This window comes from Sinohyriopsis cumingii, chromosome 13, assembly GCF_028554795.1.
Source record: "Sinohyriopsis cumingii isolate HCF-2022 chromosome 13, ASM2855479v2, whole genome shotgun sequence".
In the NCBI taxonomy this organism is placed as follows: Eukaryota; Metazoa; Mollusca; class Bivalvia; order Unionida; family Unionidae; genus Sinohyriopsis; species Sinohyriopsis cumingii.
The window spans coordinates 1225071-1239149 of record NC_142973.1 but is presented as its reverse complement, the minus strand read 5'-3'; the positions used below and the strand labels follow the sequence as shown (position 1 = coordinate 1239149).

Below are 14079 nucleotides of genomic sequence, written 5' to 3'. Positions count from 1 at the left end.
TGGAATGTTAACTAGCTTGTGTACAATCAAGTAAATCATAACAGCATTTGCTTGTTGTCATTGGATTTGAAGCTCTTCCCATCCCAAATGTTGGAGCATGGTGGTGACACTGATGGTTCGTCAATAATCATCAACAGTAAACTGTGCCATGCTACGTTGTACTGCTTCAAGTTTGGCAATGTATAATTTGGTGTATGGGTCCCAAATGGTTGATGCATATTCCAACCGTGGACATACAAAGGTTTGTAGCACATTGATTTTACTTGTTCTGGACATGTGGACAAGTTTCTACAAAGGAATGCCCTGGTGTTGTTAGCCTTCTTTGTAACAGAGTCAATGTGGCTATTCCATGATAAGGTGCAAACAGAGTCAATGTGGTTGTTCCATGATCAGTACAAACAGAGTCAATGTGGCTGTTCCATGATAAGGTGCAAACAGAGTCAATGTGGCTGTTCCATGATAAAGTGCAAACAGAGTCAATGTGGCTGTTCTGTGATAAGGTGCAAACAGAGTCAATGTGGCTGTTCCACGATAAGGTGCAAACAGAGTCAATGTGGCTGTTCCATGATAAAGTGCAAATAGAGTCAATGTGGCTGTTCCACGATAAGGTGCAAACTGAGTCAATGTGGCTGTTCCATGATAAGGTGCAAACAGAGTCAATATGGCTGTTCCATGATAAGGTGCAATTGATGGTGACTCTCAAATATTTTTGGCCATGAATGTCATCATCAGTTCTTGATAATAACGGAACACATGGCTGGGATAATCCAACTCTTGTTCGTAATCTGGATGATGTGTCAGGATTGAATTCCATTAGCCAGTCCTTGTGAGGATTGAACTCCATTAGCCAGTCCTTGTCAGGATTGAATTCCATTAGCCAGTCCTTGTCAGGATTGAATTCCATTAGCCGGTCCTTGTCAGGATTGAATTCCATTAGCCAGTCCTTGTGAGGATTGAACTCCATTAGCCAGTTCTTGTCAGGATTGAATTCCATTAGCCGGTCCTTGTCAGGATTGAATTCCATTATCCAGTCTTTTTCAGGATTGAATTCCATTAGCCAGTATTTTCAGGATTAAATTCCATTAGCCAGTCCTTTTCCCATTGATGTAGGTGGTCTAGATCTGCTTGTATAGTTCTTTGTCCTGGTCTGAGTTGATTACTCAACAACAAGCTTTCATTGGCAAAATGGTTAACTTGGGAATTGACTCTTAATGCCAACTGGTTGTTTTAGATCAGAGAACAGTAGATAATCCATGATTGTACCTTGTGGAGTGCCTGAAGTGACTGTTCTAATGAAGATAACTGGCCTTTGAGAACAGTAGGTAATCCATGATTGTACCTTGTGGAGCGCCTGAAGTGACTGTTCTAATGAAGATAACTGGCCTTTGAGAACAGTAGGTAATCCATGACTGTACCTTGTGGAGTGCCTGAAGTGACTGTTCTAATGAAGATAACTGGCCTTTGAGCACACCCTGCTGGTTTCTTCAAGTTAAAAAGCTGTTTATCCATTCAATGGTCTTGCCTTGGACACCACAGTGATGAAGGCTGGCTGAAAGGTGCTTATGAGGGACTTTATCAAAGGCTTTGCTGAAGTTCAGCTGAATCACATCTATTTGTTGTTTGTTGTTTAGACCAGCTGCTAGATCCTGGAGTGTGATTATAAGTTGACTCTTGCATGATCTCTTCCTTTTGAAGTCATGTTGTCTCTCAGATAGAACATTGTTGCTTTCAAAGAACTTCATCAGATGGCTATGGATGATATACTTCATAACTTTGCAGCAAATTGATGTAAGGGAAACTGGTCTGTAGCTGGAGTCTTTACTCTTGTCACCTTTCTTGATCAATGTAGTAACGATTGCTCCTTTCCAGTCATCTGGTGTCTGGCCCTACTCTAATGAGGCTTGGAATAGGAAAGTTAGGGCTGGAGATATTGAAGGTGCCATCTCTTTAAAGAATCTTGATGAAATCTGATCAGAACCTGTTGCTCTATGTGGGTTAAGGTCTTAGAGGAGTCTGAGAATCCCATTTTCATGAATCCAGATGGATGGGGCAGTCAGAGTGTTGCTAGTACCGAGATCAGGCACATATGCCATGTCTTTAATAGTGACAACTGATGAGAATTAGGCCTTCAAGGTTTCTGACTCCTCAGATGCACTGAAATGGATTGAGCCATCCTTCTTCAGAAGGGCACTCTAGAACCATCACATGAAAAATTACAACTTCCTGCTGATGCTTGTGTGACTGACCATTTCTATGACATACCCATTGCATGCATAACTGAGTATATTTTTGCATATGCTGATATCTATCCCAGTCTTTTGTATGGTTGGTATGTCTTGCTCACTTGTGTGCCCTTCTCTTCCAACTGGAGTGTCTATGCACCTGTATACCCTTCTCTTCCAACTGGAGTGTCTACACACCTGTATGCCTTTCTCTTCCAACTGGAGTGTCTACACACCTGTATAACCTTCTCTTCCAACTGGAGTGTCTACATACCTGTATACCCTTCTCTTCCAACTGGAGTGTCTACACACCTGTATACCCTTCTCTTCCAACTGGAGTGTCTACACACTTTTATGTCCTTCTCTTCCAACTGGTGTGTCTACACACCTGTATGTCCTTCTCTTCCAACTGAAGTGTCTACACACCTGTATGTCCTTCTCTTCCAACTGAAGTGTCTACACACCTGTATACCCTTCTCTTCTAACTGGAGTGTCCATGCACCTGTATACCTTTCTCTTCCAACTGGAGTGTCTACACACCTGTATGCCTTTCTCTTCCAACTGGAGTGTCTACGCACCTGTATGCCCTTCTCTTCCAACTGGAGTGTCTACACACCTGTATACCCTTCTCTTCCAACTGGAGTGTCCATGCACCTGTATACCCTTCTCTTCTAACTGGAGTGTCTATGCACCTGTATACCTTTCTCTTCGAACTGGAGTGTCTACACACCTGGTATGCCTTTCTCTTCCAACTGGAGTGTCTACGCACCTGTATGTCCTTCTCTTCCAACTTAAGTGTCTACACACCTGTATACCCTTCTCTTCCAACTGGATTGTCTATGCACCTGTATACCCTTCTCTTCCAACTGGAGTGTCTACGCACCTGTATGTCCTTCTCTTCCAACTGAAGTGTATACACACCTGTATGTCCTTCTCTTCCAACTGAAGTGCCTACACACCTGTATGTCCTTCTCTTCCAACTGAAGTGTCTACACACCTGTATATCCTTCTCTTCCAACTGGAGTGTCTATGCACCTGTATACCCTTCTCTTCCAACTGGAGTGTCTATGCACCTGTATACCCTTCTCTTCCAACTGGAGTGTCTATGCACCTGTATACCCTTCTCTTCCAACTGGAGTGTCTATGCACCTGTATACCCTTCTCTTCTAACTGGAGTGTCCATGCACCTGTATACCCTTCTCTTCCAACTGGAGTGTCTACACACCTGTATGCCTTTCTCTTCCAACTGGAGTGTCTACGCACCTGTATGCCCTTCTCTTCCAACTGGAGTGTCTACACACCTGTATACCCTTCTCTTCCAACTGGAGTGTCCATGCACCTGTATACCCTTCTCTTCTAACTGGAGTGTCTATGCACCTGTATACCCTTCTCTTCCAACTGGAGTGTCTACACACCGGTATGCCTTTCTCTTCCAAGAGGAGTGTCTACACACCTGTATACCCTTCTCTTCCAACTGAAGTGTCTACACACCTGTATACCCTTCTCTTCCAACTGGAGTGTCTATGCACCTGTATACCTTTCTCTTCGAACTGGAGTGTCTACACACCTGGTATGCCTTTCTCTTCCAACTGGAGTGTCTACGCACCTGTATGTCCTTCTCTTCCAACTTAAGTGTCTACACACCTGTATACCCCTCTCTTCCAACTGGAGTGTCTATGCACCTGTATACCCTTCTCTTCCAAATGGAGTGTCTATGCACCTGTATACCCTTCTCTTCTGACTGGAGTGTCTATGCACCTGTATACCCTTCTCTTCCAACTGGAGTGTCTATGCACCTGTATACCCTTCTCTTCCGACTGGAGTGTTTATGTACCTGTATACCCTTCTCTTCCAACTGGAGTGTCTACACACCTGTATACCCTTCTCTTCCAACTGAAGTGTCTACACACCTGTATACCCTTCTCTTCCAACTGGATTGTCTATGCACCTGTATACCCTTCTCTTCTGACTGGAGTGTTTATGCACCTGTATACCCTTCTCTTCCAACTGGAGTGTCTATGCACCTGTATACCCTTCTCTTCCAACTGGAGTGTCTATGCACCTGTATACCCTTCTCTTCTAACTGGAGTGTCCATGCACCTGTATACCCTTCTCTTCCAACTGGAGTGTCTACACACCTGTATGCCTTTCTCTTCCAACTGAAGTGTCTACGCACCTGTATGTCCTTCTCTTCCAACTGAAGTGTTTACACACCTGTATACCCTTCTCTTCCAACTGGAGTGTCTACACACCTGTATGCCTTTCTCTTCCAACTGGAGTGTCTACACACCTGTATACCCTTCTCTTCTGACTGGAGTGTCTATGCACCTGTATACCCTTCTCTTCCAACTGGAGTGTCTACACACCTGTATGCCTTTCTCTTCCAACTGGAGTGTCTACACACCTGTATACCCTTCTCTTCTGACTGGAGTGTCTATGCACCTGTATACCCTTCTCTTCTGACTGGAGTGTCTACACACCTGTATACCCTTCTCTTCCAACTGAAGTGTCTACACACCTGTATACCCTTCTCTTCCAACTGGATTGTCTATGCACCTGTATACCCTTCTCTTCTGACTGGAGTGTCTATGCACCTGTATACCCTTCTCTTCCAACTGGAGTGTCTATGCACCTGTATACCCTTCTCTTCCAACTGGAGTGTCTACGCACCTGTATACCCTTCTCTTCCAACTGGAGTGTCTACACACCTGTATGCCTTTCTCTTCCAACTGGAGTGTCTACACACCTGTATGCCTTTCTCTTCCAACTGAAGTGTCTACGCACCTGTATGTCCTTCTCTTCCAACTGAAGTGTCTACACACCTGTATACCCTTCTCTTCCAACTGGAGTGTCTACACACCTGTATGCCTTTCTCTTCCAACTGGAGTGTCTACACACCTGTATACCCTTCTCTTCTCACTGGAGTGTCTATGCACCTGTATACCCTTCTCTTCCAACTGGAGTGTCTACACACCTGTATGCCTTTCTCTTCCAACTGGAGTGTCTACACACCTGTATGCCTTTCTCTTCCAACTGAAGTGTCTACGCACCTGTATGTCCTTCTCTTCCAACTGAAGTGTCTACACACCTGTATACCCTTCTCTTCCAACTGGAGTGTCTACACACCTGTATGCCTTTCTCTTCCAACTGGAGTGTCTACACACCTGTATACCCTTCTCTTCTGACTGGAGTGTCTATGCACCTGTATAACCTTCTCTTCTGACTGGAGTGTTTATGTACCTGTATACCCTTCTCTTCCAACTGGAGTGTCTACACACCTGTATACCCTTCTCTTCTGACTGGAGTGTCTATGCACCTGTATACCCTTCTCTTCCAACTGGAGTGTCTACACACCTGTATGCCTTTCTCTTCCAACTGGAGTGTCTACACACCTGTATATCCTTCTCTTCTGACTGGAGTGTCTATGCACCTGTATACCCTTCTCTTCTGACTGGAGTGTTTATGCACCTGTATACCCTTCTCTTCTGACTGGAGTGTCTACACACCTGTATACCCTTCTCTTCCAACTGGAGTGTCTACACACCTGTATACCCTTCTCTTCCAACTGGAGAGTCTATGCACCTGTATACCCTTCTCTTCTGACTGGAGTGTTTATGCACCTGTATACCCTTCTCTTCTGACTGGAGTGTCTATGCACCTGTATACCCTTCTCTTCTGACTGGAGTGTCTATGCACCTGTATACCCTTCTCTTCCAACTGAAGTGTCTACACACCTGTATATCCTTCTCTTCCAAATGGAGTGTCTTTGCACCTGTATACCTTTCTCTTCCAACTGGAGTGTATACGCACCTGAAAGTTACATCATGGTTGGCTGAAGTGAGGATACGTCATGGTCGGATATAATGATAGATAAGAATTCTGTGAGCTTGGTGTGCATGGCAGTGATATTTGCTTTCCTCCACAGGTAGATGAGTCTCTTGACTGTCTTCTGTCTGTTTAGAATGATGTCAATCATTATTATGTTGTGGTCAAGGATCCTAGGTATAAGGGAGCTCTTGGCGATAAAAGATGTCAAATATACGTTGAGTGTGTTGATGGATCTTGTTGGGAAGTTGATGATTTGTTTGCACCCAATGTTGTTTAAAATGAAGGCCTGGTTGATAGGTATGGGGTACTTGTGTCCAGAGATGGATTTGTCTGCTCAGTTAATATCAGGTAGGTTTGCATCTCCCCCAAACCACAATGTGAGGTCTTTATATTGTGAGTGTAGGTCTGCAATAGTTCCACAGAGTTATTCTGCATAGTCAATGTTATTATATGTAGGTCTGTAAATGCTTTCAACAACGAGTGGTCTCTTCAAGCTGGTACATGTAAATACAAACTCGGATTTACTGTAGGTGTCTAATCCTGTTGTGTCTGTGTTGGATCTAGCGATAATAACCATGCCACCATGGGAACTTTCAGGTCTGTCTCTTCTAGCAACAAATCTGTGTCTGGCAATTCTTCATTTTCAGAAATGGAAGGGTTTAGCCATGTCTCACTAGCAAGTATGATGTCAGGATTGGTTTAGCCATGTCTCACTAGCAAGTATGATGTCAGGATTGGCTTAGCCATGTCTCACTAGCAAGTATGATGTCAGGATTGGTTTAGCCATGTCTCACTAGCAAGTATGTCAGGATTGGTTTAGCCATGTCTCACTAGCAAGTATGTCAGGATTGGTTTAACCATGTCTCACTAGCAAGTATGATGTCAGGATCAGTTTAGCCATGTCTCACTAGCAAGTATGACGTCAGGATCGGTTTAGCCATGTCTCACTAGCAAGTATGATGTCAGGATCGCAATACTCTAGCATGGTCCCAAATCTTTCTTGTTTGGCACATATGCTTTGCAAGTTAATGCCCAGAACTCTGAGATTTTTACTTGGATATGGGATCTGACTTCCTATGAGTGTTTGGCGAGGATGAAGATGTTGGTGGACCAATGTTAATACTGGAGTTGGAGGATGAGATCAATGATTTGGTTGACTCTGTGTAACTGGGTGGAAAACATGATGTAAGGTTGTTTTCAAACTCCTCAAAAAGGCTGCATTGAAGTTAGGGTTGCTGTATTTGCAGCAATACCAGCTCACTTCTGAAAGTTCGAGGGGTTCATATACAGCAGTACACATATGCAGACAGCTTTTATTGAACCATTTGTCACAGCCTGTACAGGTGACTGAACGTATCTTCTTAGACCATGTGCATGCCTTTCCACATACATCACATGGAAACTTCACCGCTCTTAAGTATCTACTGTTTAGTGTTATAATTCACAAATTACTTCATTGTGCTATCTTTATTCTGCATGTGATAGACACAGATTTTGACTCTGACAAAACTCTTACCATGGTCATATCAAACTATGATACCTATCTGCTGACTTTAATAACACTCTAAAACTTTTGAAAAGTTAATTTAAGTTGGTTTTGATAGATGACTGGATGAAGAGAGGAAGGCCTCTTAAGACATTTTCTGATAGATAGTATCACTTTATTAAGCGATTTTCAGCCAAAAAAGTGGTCAATATATTTATGAATCACCTCTTTTTGTTTGCATATGGTATGACTGGTTACTGCTTATTGCTATATTAACTATGAAGTCAATAGCTTAAAGCAGCATAACCAGTCTAACCAAACCATTGGACTATATCAGTCAAATTTTATAACCAGTCTAACTAAACAATTGGACTATATCAGTCGAATTCTCATCTACATAATGCACATTACAAATAACAAGCTGAATTTAAAACAAGTAACAGGAAGGGTGAAGAGACATTCCATATTTGTGCCAATTATTTTGACATGACACTGTATGGACACATCTGTAATATGTGAGTGGACCATCAATGATTTCTTGCACCATTAAATGCAGCCTGATTTGGGTCACTCTTGAATACAATACTGATGTCATAGTACAATATGTAAAATTCAGCATTACCTGCATTATTTCTGGACTCTTGACTCTGTGAATTGGGCTGGCTCCTTTGTAATCTAGCAAGTTGACATCTACACGTAATGACAAAAGCTCTTTGACTGCTGCCACATTGCCATAATAGCATGCTGTGTGTAACAGGGTGCTGCCATTAATACATCTGAAATTGAATGGTGGCAATGGGGAATATAAAATAATTCATATACTGTAGCTCTCTGTCTTTGAAAGTTTACTCTATTTCATTAAAGAAGAAATTTCTTATATAACTCTGGATTTTAGAACAATCAACAGACAATTATTGAATCAGGCTGACATAGCATCAGCTGCACTTGACAGCAATGAAAAACAATGACCAATGACCATGGTACACAGCTGGTGACTACTGGATGTTTCAGAGAGTAGATATTTCATAGCAAACATGGATTGCCAGGATGGCTTGTGTAGTTTTCAAATTCATTTACTAGGTCACAATTTCAATATAGAACACAAAGTATGTACCCTTGTAATGGTAGTTCAGAAGCAGTGACAATTTGCATAGATGCAGACTTGTAAGTTATTTTAACATTAACATATAACATTTATCATGAATTATGTAAGTTGTTTACTTGGAGAAATTTGATTTCTCAGAAATGCAATGTACTGGGCTTTTTTGGGGTATTCTGAGCAGTATTACACTATGAAACAGCTATATTACAATATGAAATAGCTGTATTACAATGTGAAACAGCTGTATTACAATGTGAAACAACTGGATTACAATATGAAACAGTTGTATTGCAATATGAAACAGCTATATGAAACAGCTGTATTACAATCTGAAACAGCTGTATTGCAATATGAAACAGTTATATTAAACAGCCATATTACAATCTGAAACAGCTGCATTGTTTGCTATTCAGAAACCTGGAGCTTACTCTTAACTCTCAAATCTCTGTCATTGACAGCTGAATGTATGAAAAGCTAAGTATAGCAAATTCAGATGGAAAATGTATGAAAAGCTAAGTATAGCAAATTCAGATGGAAAATGTATGAAAAGCTAAGTATAGCAAATTCAGATGGAAAATGTATGAAAAGCTAAGTATAGCAAAATCAGTAGGTAAATGTAGCATATATTTTTTACTGCATTAATTACCGACTTTTTTAAGTTTTTACAAAGTAACAAGGTCAGAGGGATTTTTTTTTACCTGCAACATTTAGTACAAAACAGTACTAATAAAAGACTTACTGATACATCATTATTAGGAATCCCAGTGAAAGACAGTAATGATCATGGATACTATTACATTATTTTATGTTAATATTATGTATAAAATACCTCAATATCAGGCAACTTTACTATCAAGGTTATCCACTTTAATGGCTCACATGAACAGTTTCATAGTAAAGGATTTATGTTGCTTTAAATTCAAAACAAATTTAATCATTCCTCCCTTAACACCGGAGATTGCAAAATTACCTTGCACTGGACATTTTGTGTGTGAGTTATACATGCATTGTTATAAGTATGCCAGTTACTTATGTTACTATGCCAATTACTTATGTTAGTATTATAATAATAATAATAATAATAATAATTATAATAATGACCTTATTTAAAGAGGGTAACACAATTAGCTAAGAACTAATCTACCTTGAGGCCTTCATACAAAGGAATTTATTTATTTTAGCTGCATCTCTGAAGCCACTGGATATATTGGAATTGGAAGAAGGAAATAGAGTGGGCATTTATACTATTCCAGAGCAGAGTTCTAGAGTATTGGAAACATTTTTAAAAATAACTCCTTATTTGGTTTGGGAATTTTATACTGTTTGGTAGACGTGGATCACAGGTGGGGAGTATTGCCAGGTAGCCTATACTGGAATAGTGACTGTAAATATTCAGGAGCACTATTATGGGATATCCTGTACAATGCATTCACTCTGGGGATGCTGATTATTCTGGATACTAAAACTGACTGCATATGTAAGCATAAGGTTTTATGACACGAGTCACATAATTTCTATCTTCAGTGAGCCTTGGTACGCTAGAAAGAAATCACCATATATACTTGCATAAAAGTCAAATTCAACTGCAAATTGCACAAACCCAGATCTGACATTGCATAATGCACCAGCAGATCTGTGTCTATGCAGATTTACTTTTGTTTTTGTTGGAGTAATCAGTAGAACTACATAGGTCCTGATCTACCAAGACTTTATGCAACAGCAGATTGGATCTATGTTGTTTGTAGCTAGGCCTGACTTATCAGTATAAGTGACTATTCTAACCTCTTAAGACTGGGTCTATGTTGTTTGTAGCTAGGCCTGACTTATCAGTATAAGTGACTATTCTAACCTCTTAAGACTGGGTCTATGTAGCTTGCAGTTAGGCCTGACTTATCAGTACAAGTGACAATTTTAACCTCTTAAGACTGGGTCTATGTTGTTTGTAGTTAGGCCTGACTTATCAGTACAAGTGACAATTTTAACCTCTTAAGACTGGGTCTATGTTGTTTGTAGTTAGGCCTGACTTATCAGTATAAGTGACAATTCTAACCTCTTAAGACTGGGTCTATGTTGTTTGTAGTTAGGCCTGACTTATCAGTATAAGTGACAATTTTAACCTCTTAAGACTGGGTCTATGTTGTTTGTAGCTAGGCCTGACTTATCAGTATAAGTGACAATTTTAACCTCTTAAGACTGGGTCTATGTTGTTTGTAGCTAGGCCTGACTTATCAGTATAATTGACAATTCTAACCTCTTAAGAATGGGTCTATGTTGTTTGTAGCTAGGCCTGACTTATCAGTATAAGTGACTGTTCTAACCTCTTAAGACTGGGTCTATGTTGTTTGTAGCCTGGCCTGACTTATCAGTATAAGTGACAATTTTAACCTCTTAAGACTGGGTCTATGTTGTTTGTAGCTAGGCCTGGCTTATCAGTATAAGTGACTGTTCTAACCTCTTAAGACTGGGTCTATGTTGTTTGTAGCTAGGCCTGACTTATCAGTATAAGTGACTGTTCTAACCTCTTAAGACTGGGTCTATGTTGTTTGTAGCTAGGCCTGACTTATCAGCATAAGTGACAATTTTAACCTCTTAAGACTGGGTCTATGTTGTTTGTAGCTAGACCTGACTTATCAGCATAAGTGACAATTTTAACCTCTTAAGACTGGGTCTATGTTGTTTGTAGCTAGGCCTGACTTATCAGCATAAGTGACAATTTTAACCTCTTAAGACTGGGTCTATGTTGTTTGTAGTTAGGCCTGACTTATCAGTATAAGTGACAATTCTAACCTCTTAAGACTGGGTCTATGTTGTTTGTAGCTAGGCCTGACTTATCAGTATAAGTGACAATTTTAACCTCTTAAGACTGGGTCTATGTTGTTTGTAGTTAGGCCTGACTTATCAGCATAAGTGACAATTTTAACCTCTTAAGACTGGGTCTATGTTGTTTGTAGCTAGGCCTGGCTTATCAGTATAAGTGACTATTCTAACCTCTTAAGACTGGGTCTATGTTGTTTGTAGCTAGGCCTGACTTATCAGCATAAGTGACAATTTTAACCTCTTAAGACTGGGTCTATGTTGTTTGTAGCTAGGCCTGACTTATCAGCATAAGTGACAATTTTAACCTCTTAAGACTGGGTCTATGTTGTTTGTAGTTAGGCCTGACTTATCAGCATAAGTGACAATTTTAACCTCTTAAGACTGGGTCTATGTTGTTTGTAGCTAGGCCTGACTTATCAGCATAAGTGACAATTCTAACCTCTTAAGACTGGGTCTATGTTGTTTGTAGCCTGGCCTGACTTATCAGTATAAGTGGCAATTCTGACCTCTTATGAATGTCTAAACTGAAACCTGCATCTATGGCACGTAGTAAGGTTGGCAGACTTCTTTCATAGACTTATTTAAACTTAAACTTACTCAATTATGTATATTAGACTCAAATACCAACCTGCTCCTGAGACAGACAAAGGGCTGGATTTCAGCTACATGATGTCTGATGCACTGGTTTAACATCTCCATGTCCCCACCCATAATCTTGGGTACAATGTCAGAGTAATGTTCATATGTATCTAGACAAGACAAATACTTCAGTAGACATTCCTTGTAATAAGATTTCAAAAGAATCCTTCAGGATTTTGTTATTAATTTTAGCAGACATACAAAAATAATATCAAATACTTAATTTAAGTTTGTGGTCTCTATGACAGATGGCCTCTTAAAGGAGGTTGCATTTAGCACAGGTGATATGCGTCATGATATCCACTTTAAAATACTTTTAAATATAGATCCTGCATAATTTAAGTTTGAAATTTTTTTAAATCTAATTTTCCAATCAGAATATGTCTCTCTGAATTCCCACATATTTTTTGAAGTGAAGTCTTGAAGAATATTAAATAGAATGCAACAACAATACTGTAATTGTTCTATGCATTTTAGCTATTTTTGGAGTAAATAAGATTTCATTTATGTCATTAAAAAAGTATTTAAGTTCTCTCCATCTTAGAGACTTTTTGTGCTAATTATCTATTTGTGTTAATTACAATGTAAACATGTAACTGGGTTAATTAAAATGTAAGCAAACTTTTTTTATGCTTACCTATAAGAAGCCTCTTGAATTCTTCATTTTTGATTGTTTCAAATGGTGACTGGTTCTTAACATTTTTGCAATGGACATCACAACCCCATTCTATCAGGTACTGAAATCAGACATCATTTTACAATGGATATAAAAACCCTTTCTATCAGGTACTGAAATTAGACATCAGAAGCGGCACCACTTGAAAAATACAAAGATTAATAAACACATTACAAATCAGATGTTAAGCTGACCTCAGAAGTAAACATAGCTTGAACATAAACTGAAATTTCTGCAATGTTTTACTCTCAAAAGTGAATCAGTCTTGAAAATGAGCCATATATATATATATATATATATATATATATATATATATATATATATATATATATATATTTATCTGTGTGTGTGACAGCAGACATGGACTAGATGATTGAATTAGCCACCCATCTACACCAGTCTCCTCATATCACATGACAAGTCACATGATCAACATTAGTCACTGATGAAGGCAGTGTGATAATGCCAAAAAATTTGAATTCTTAAGGATATTTATGCTCTGAGTATGGGAAATGACCATGAATTATCCTGAGCCAGGAAGCAACCTTTTCAGTTGTAAAACGAAGTTTGTTAAAGAGAGTGGAATGTCATAAAGCCAAAGAAACACAATATAATTAATTTGGAAAATATGACACAATATATCAGTGAAAACTGAAAATATGGTTGTGAAAATATGAGTCAGAAAAATTCAGTCTAAGGTTACAGTACACTTTTTGATGATGTCAGTGGTGTTGTCATGATGTTAGGTATATTTAAAAGTGCAAAGTTTGTCAAGATTGTTCCCAAGACTTTGTGGTCACGCAGTTCTGGATAATACCCAAGAAAAAAGATTTCAGATTGATTTTGGTGTTGTCTTTGTATATTAAATTCTGAGTAAAGAACAAAAGAATGCCATTCAGTATGGATACAAGTGCACTGTTTACATGAAAGGGAAGTTGTTAAATTCATCAGTTGATGCTCTATTTCAATGATCAGTTTACACACACACACACACACACACACACACACACTCATTTTATCTCTTACCAACAGCAACAGCAACTGATCACTAACTGTCCATTTTCAATATTTCTCTTGAAATTTAAATTTTTGGATGTATGAAGAGTTTTTAAAATTTAATTTGTAGGATATATGTATAATATAATGGATCTGGGTGGGTGGTGGGAAGTTATTTCAATTGGCCATCACTGTAATATACTGGACCTGAACAAGTGGTGGTAAGTTATTTCAATTGGCCATCACTGTAATATACTGGACCTGAACAAGTGGCGGTAAGTTATTTCAATTGGCCATCACTGTAATATACTGG

The 14079-nt window shown here is 39.4% G+C and overlaps 1 protein-coding gene across 4 annotated transcripts in view; it reads right to left on the bottom strand.

Moving 5' to 3' along the window:
• LOC149784837 (uncharacterized) overlaps positions 1-14079 on the bottom strand; it is a 140360-nt gene that overhangs the window by 33462 nt on the left and 92819 nt on the right. For all 4 annotated transcript variants that reach the window (XM_089978399.1, XM_089978401.1, XM_089978398.1 and 1 more), the window contains 3 exons: positions 12732-12831; positions 12084-12204; positions 8159-8312 (listed from right to left, as the gene is read on the bottom strand). In XM_089978399.1, coding sequence (XP_089834525.1) covers positions 8159-8312; positions 12084-12204; positions 12732-12831 — 375 coding nt within the window. The remainder of the gene's footprint in view (positions 1-8158; positions 8313-12083; positions 12205-12731; positions 12832-14079) is intronic.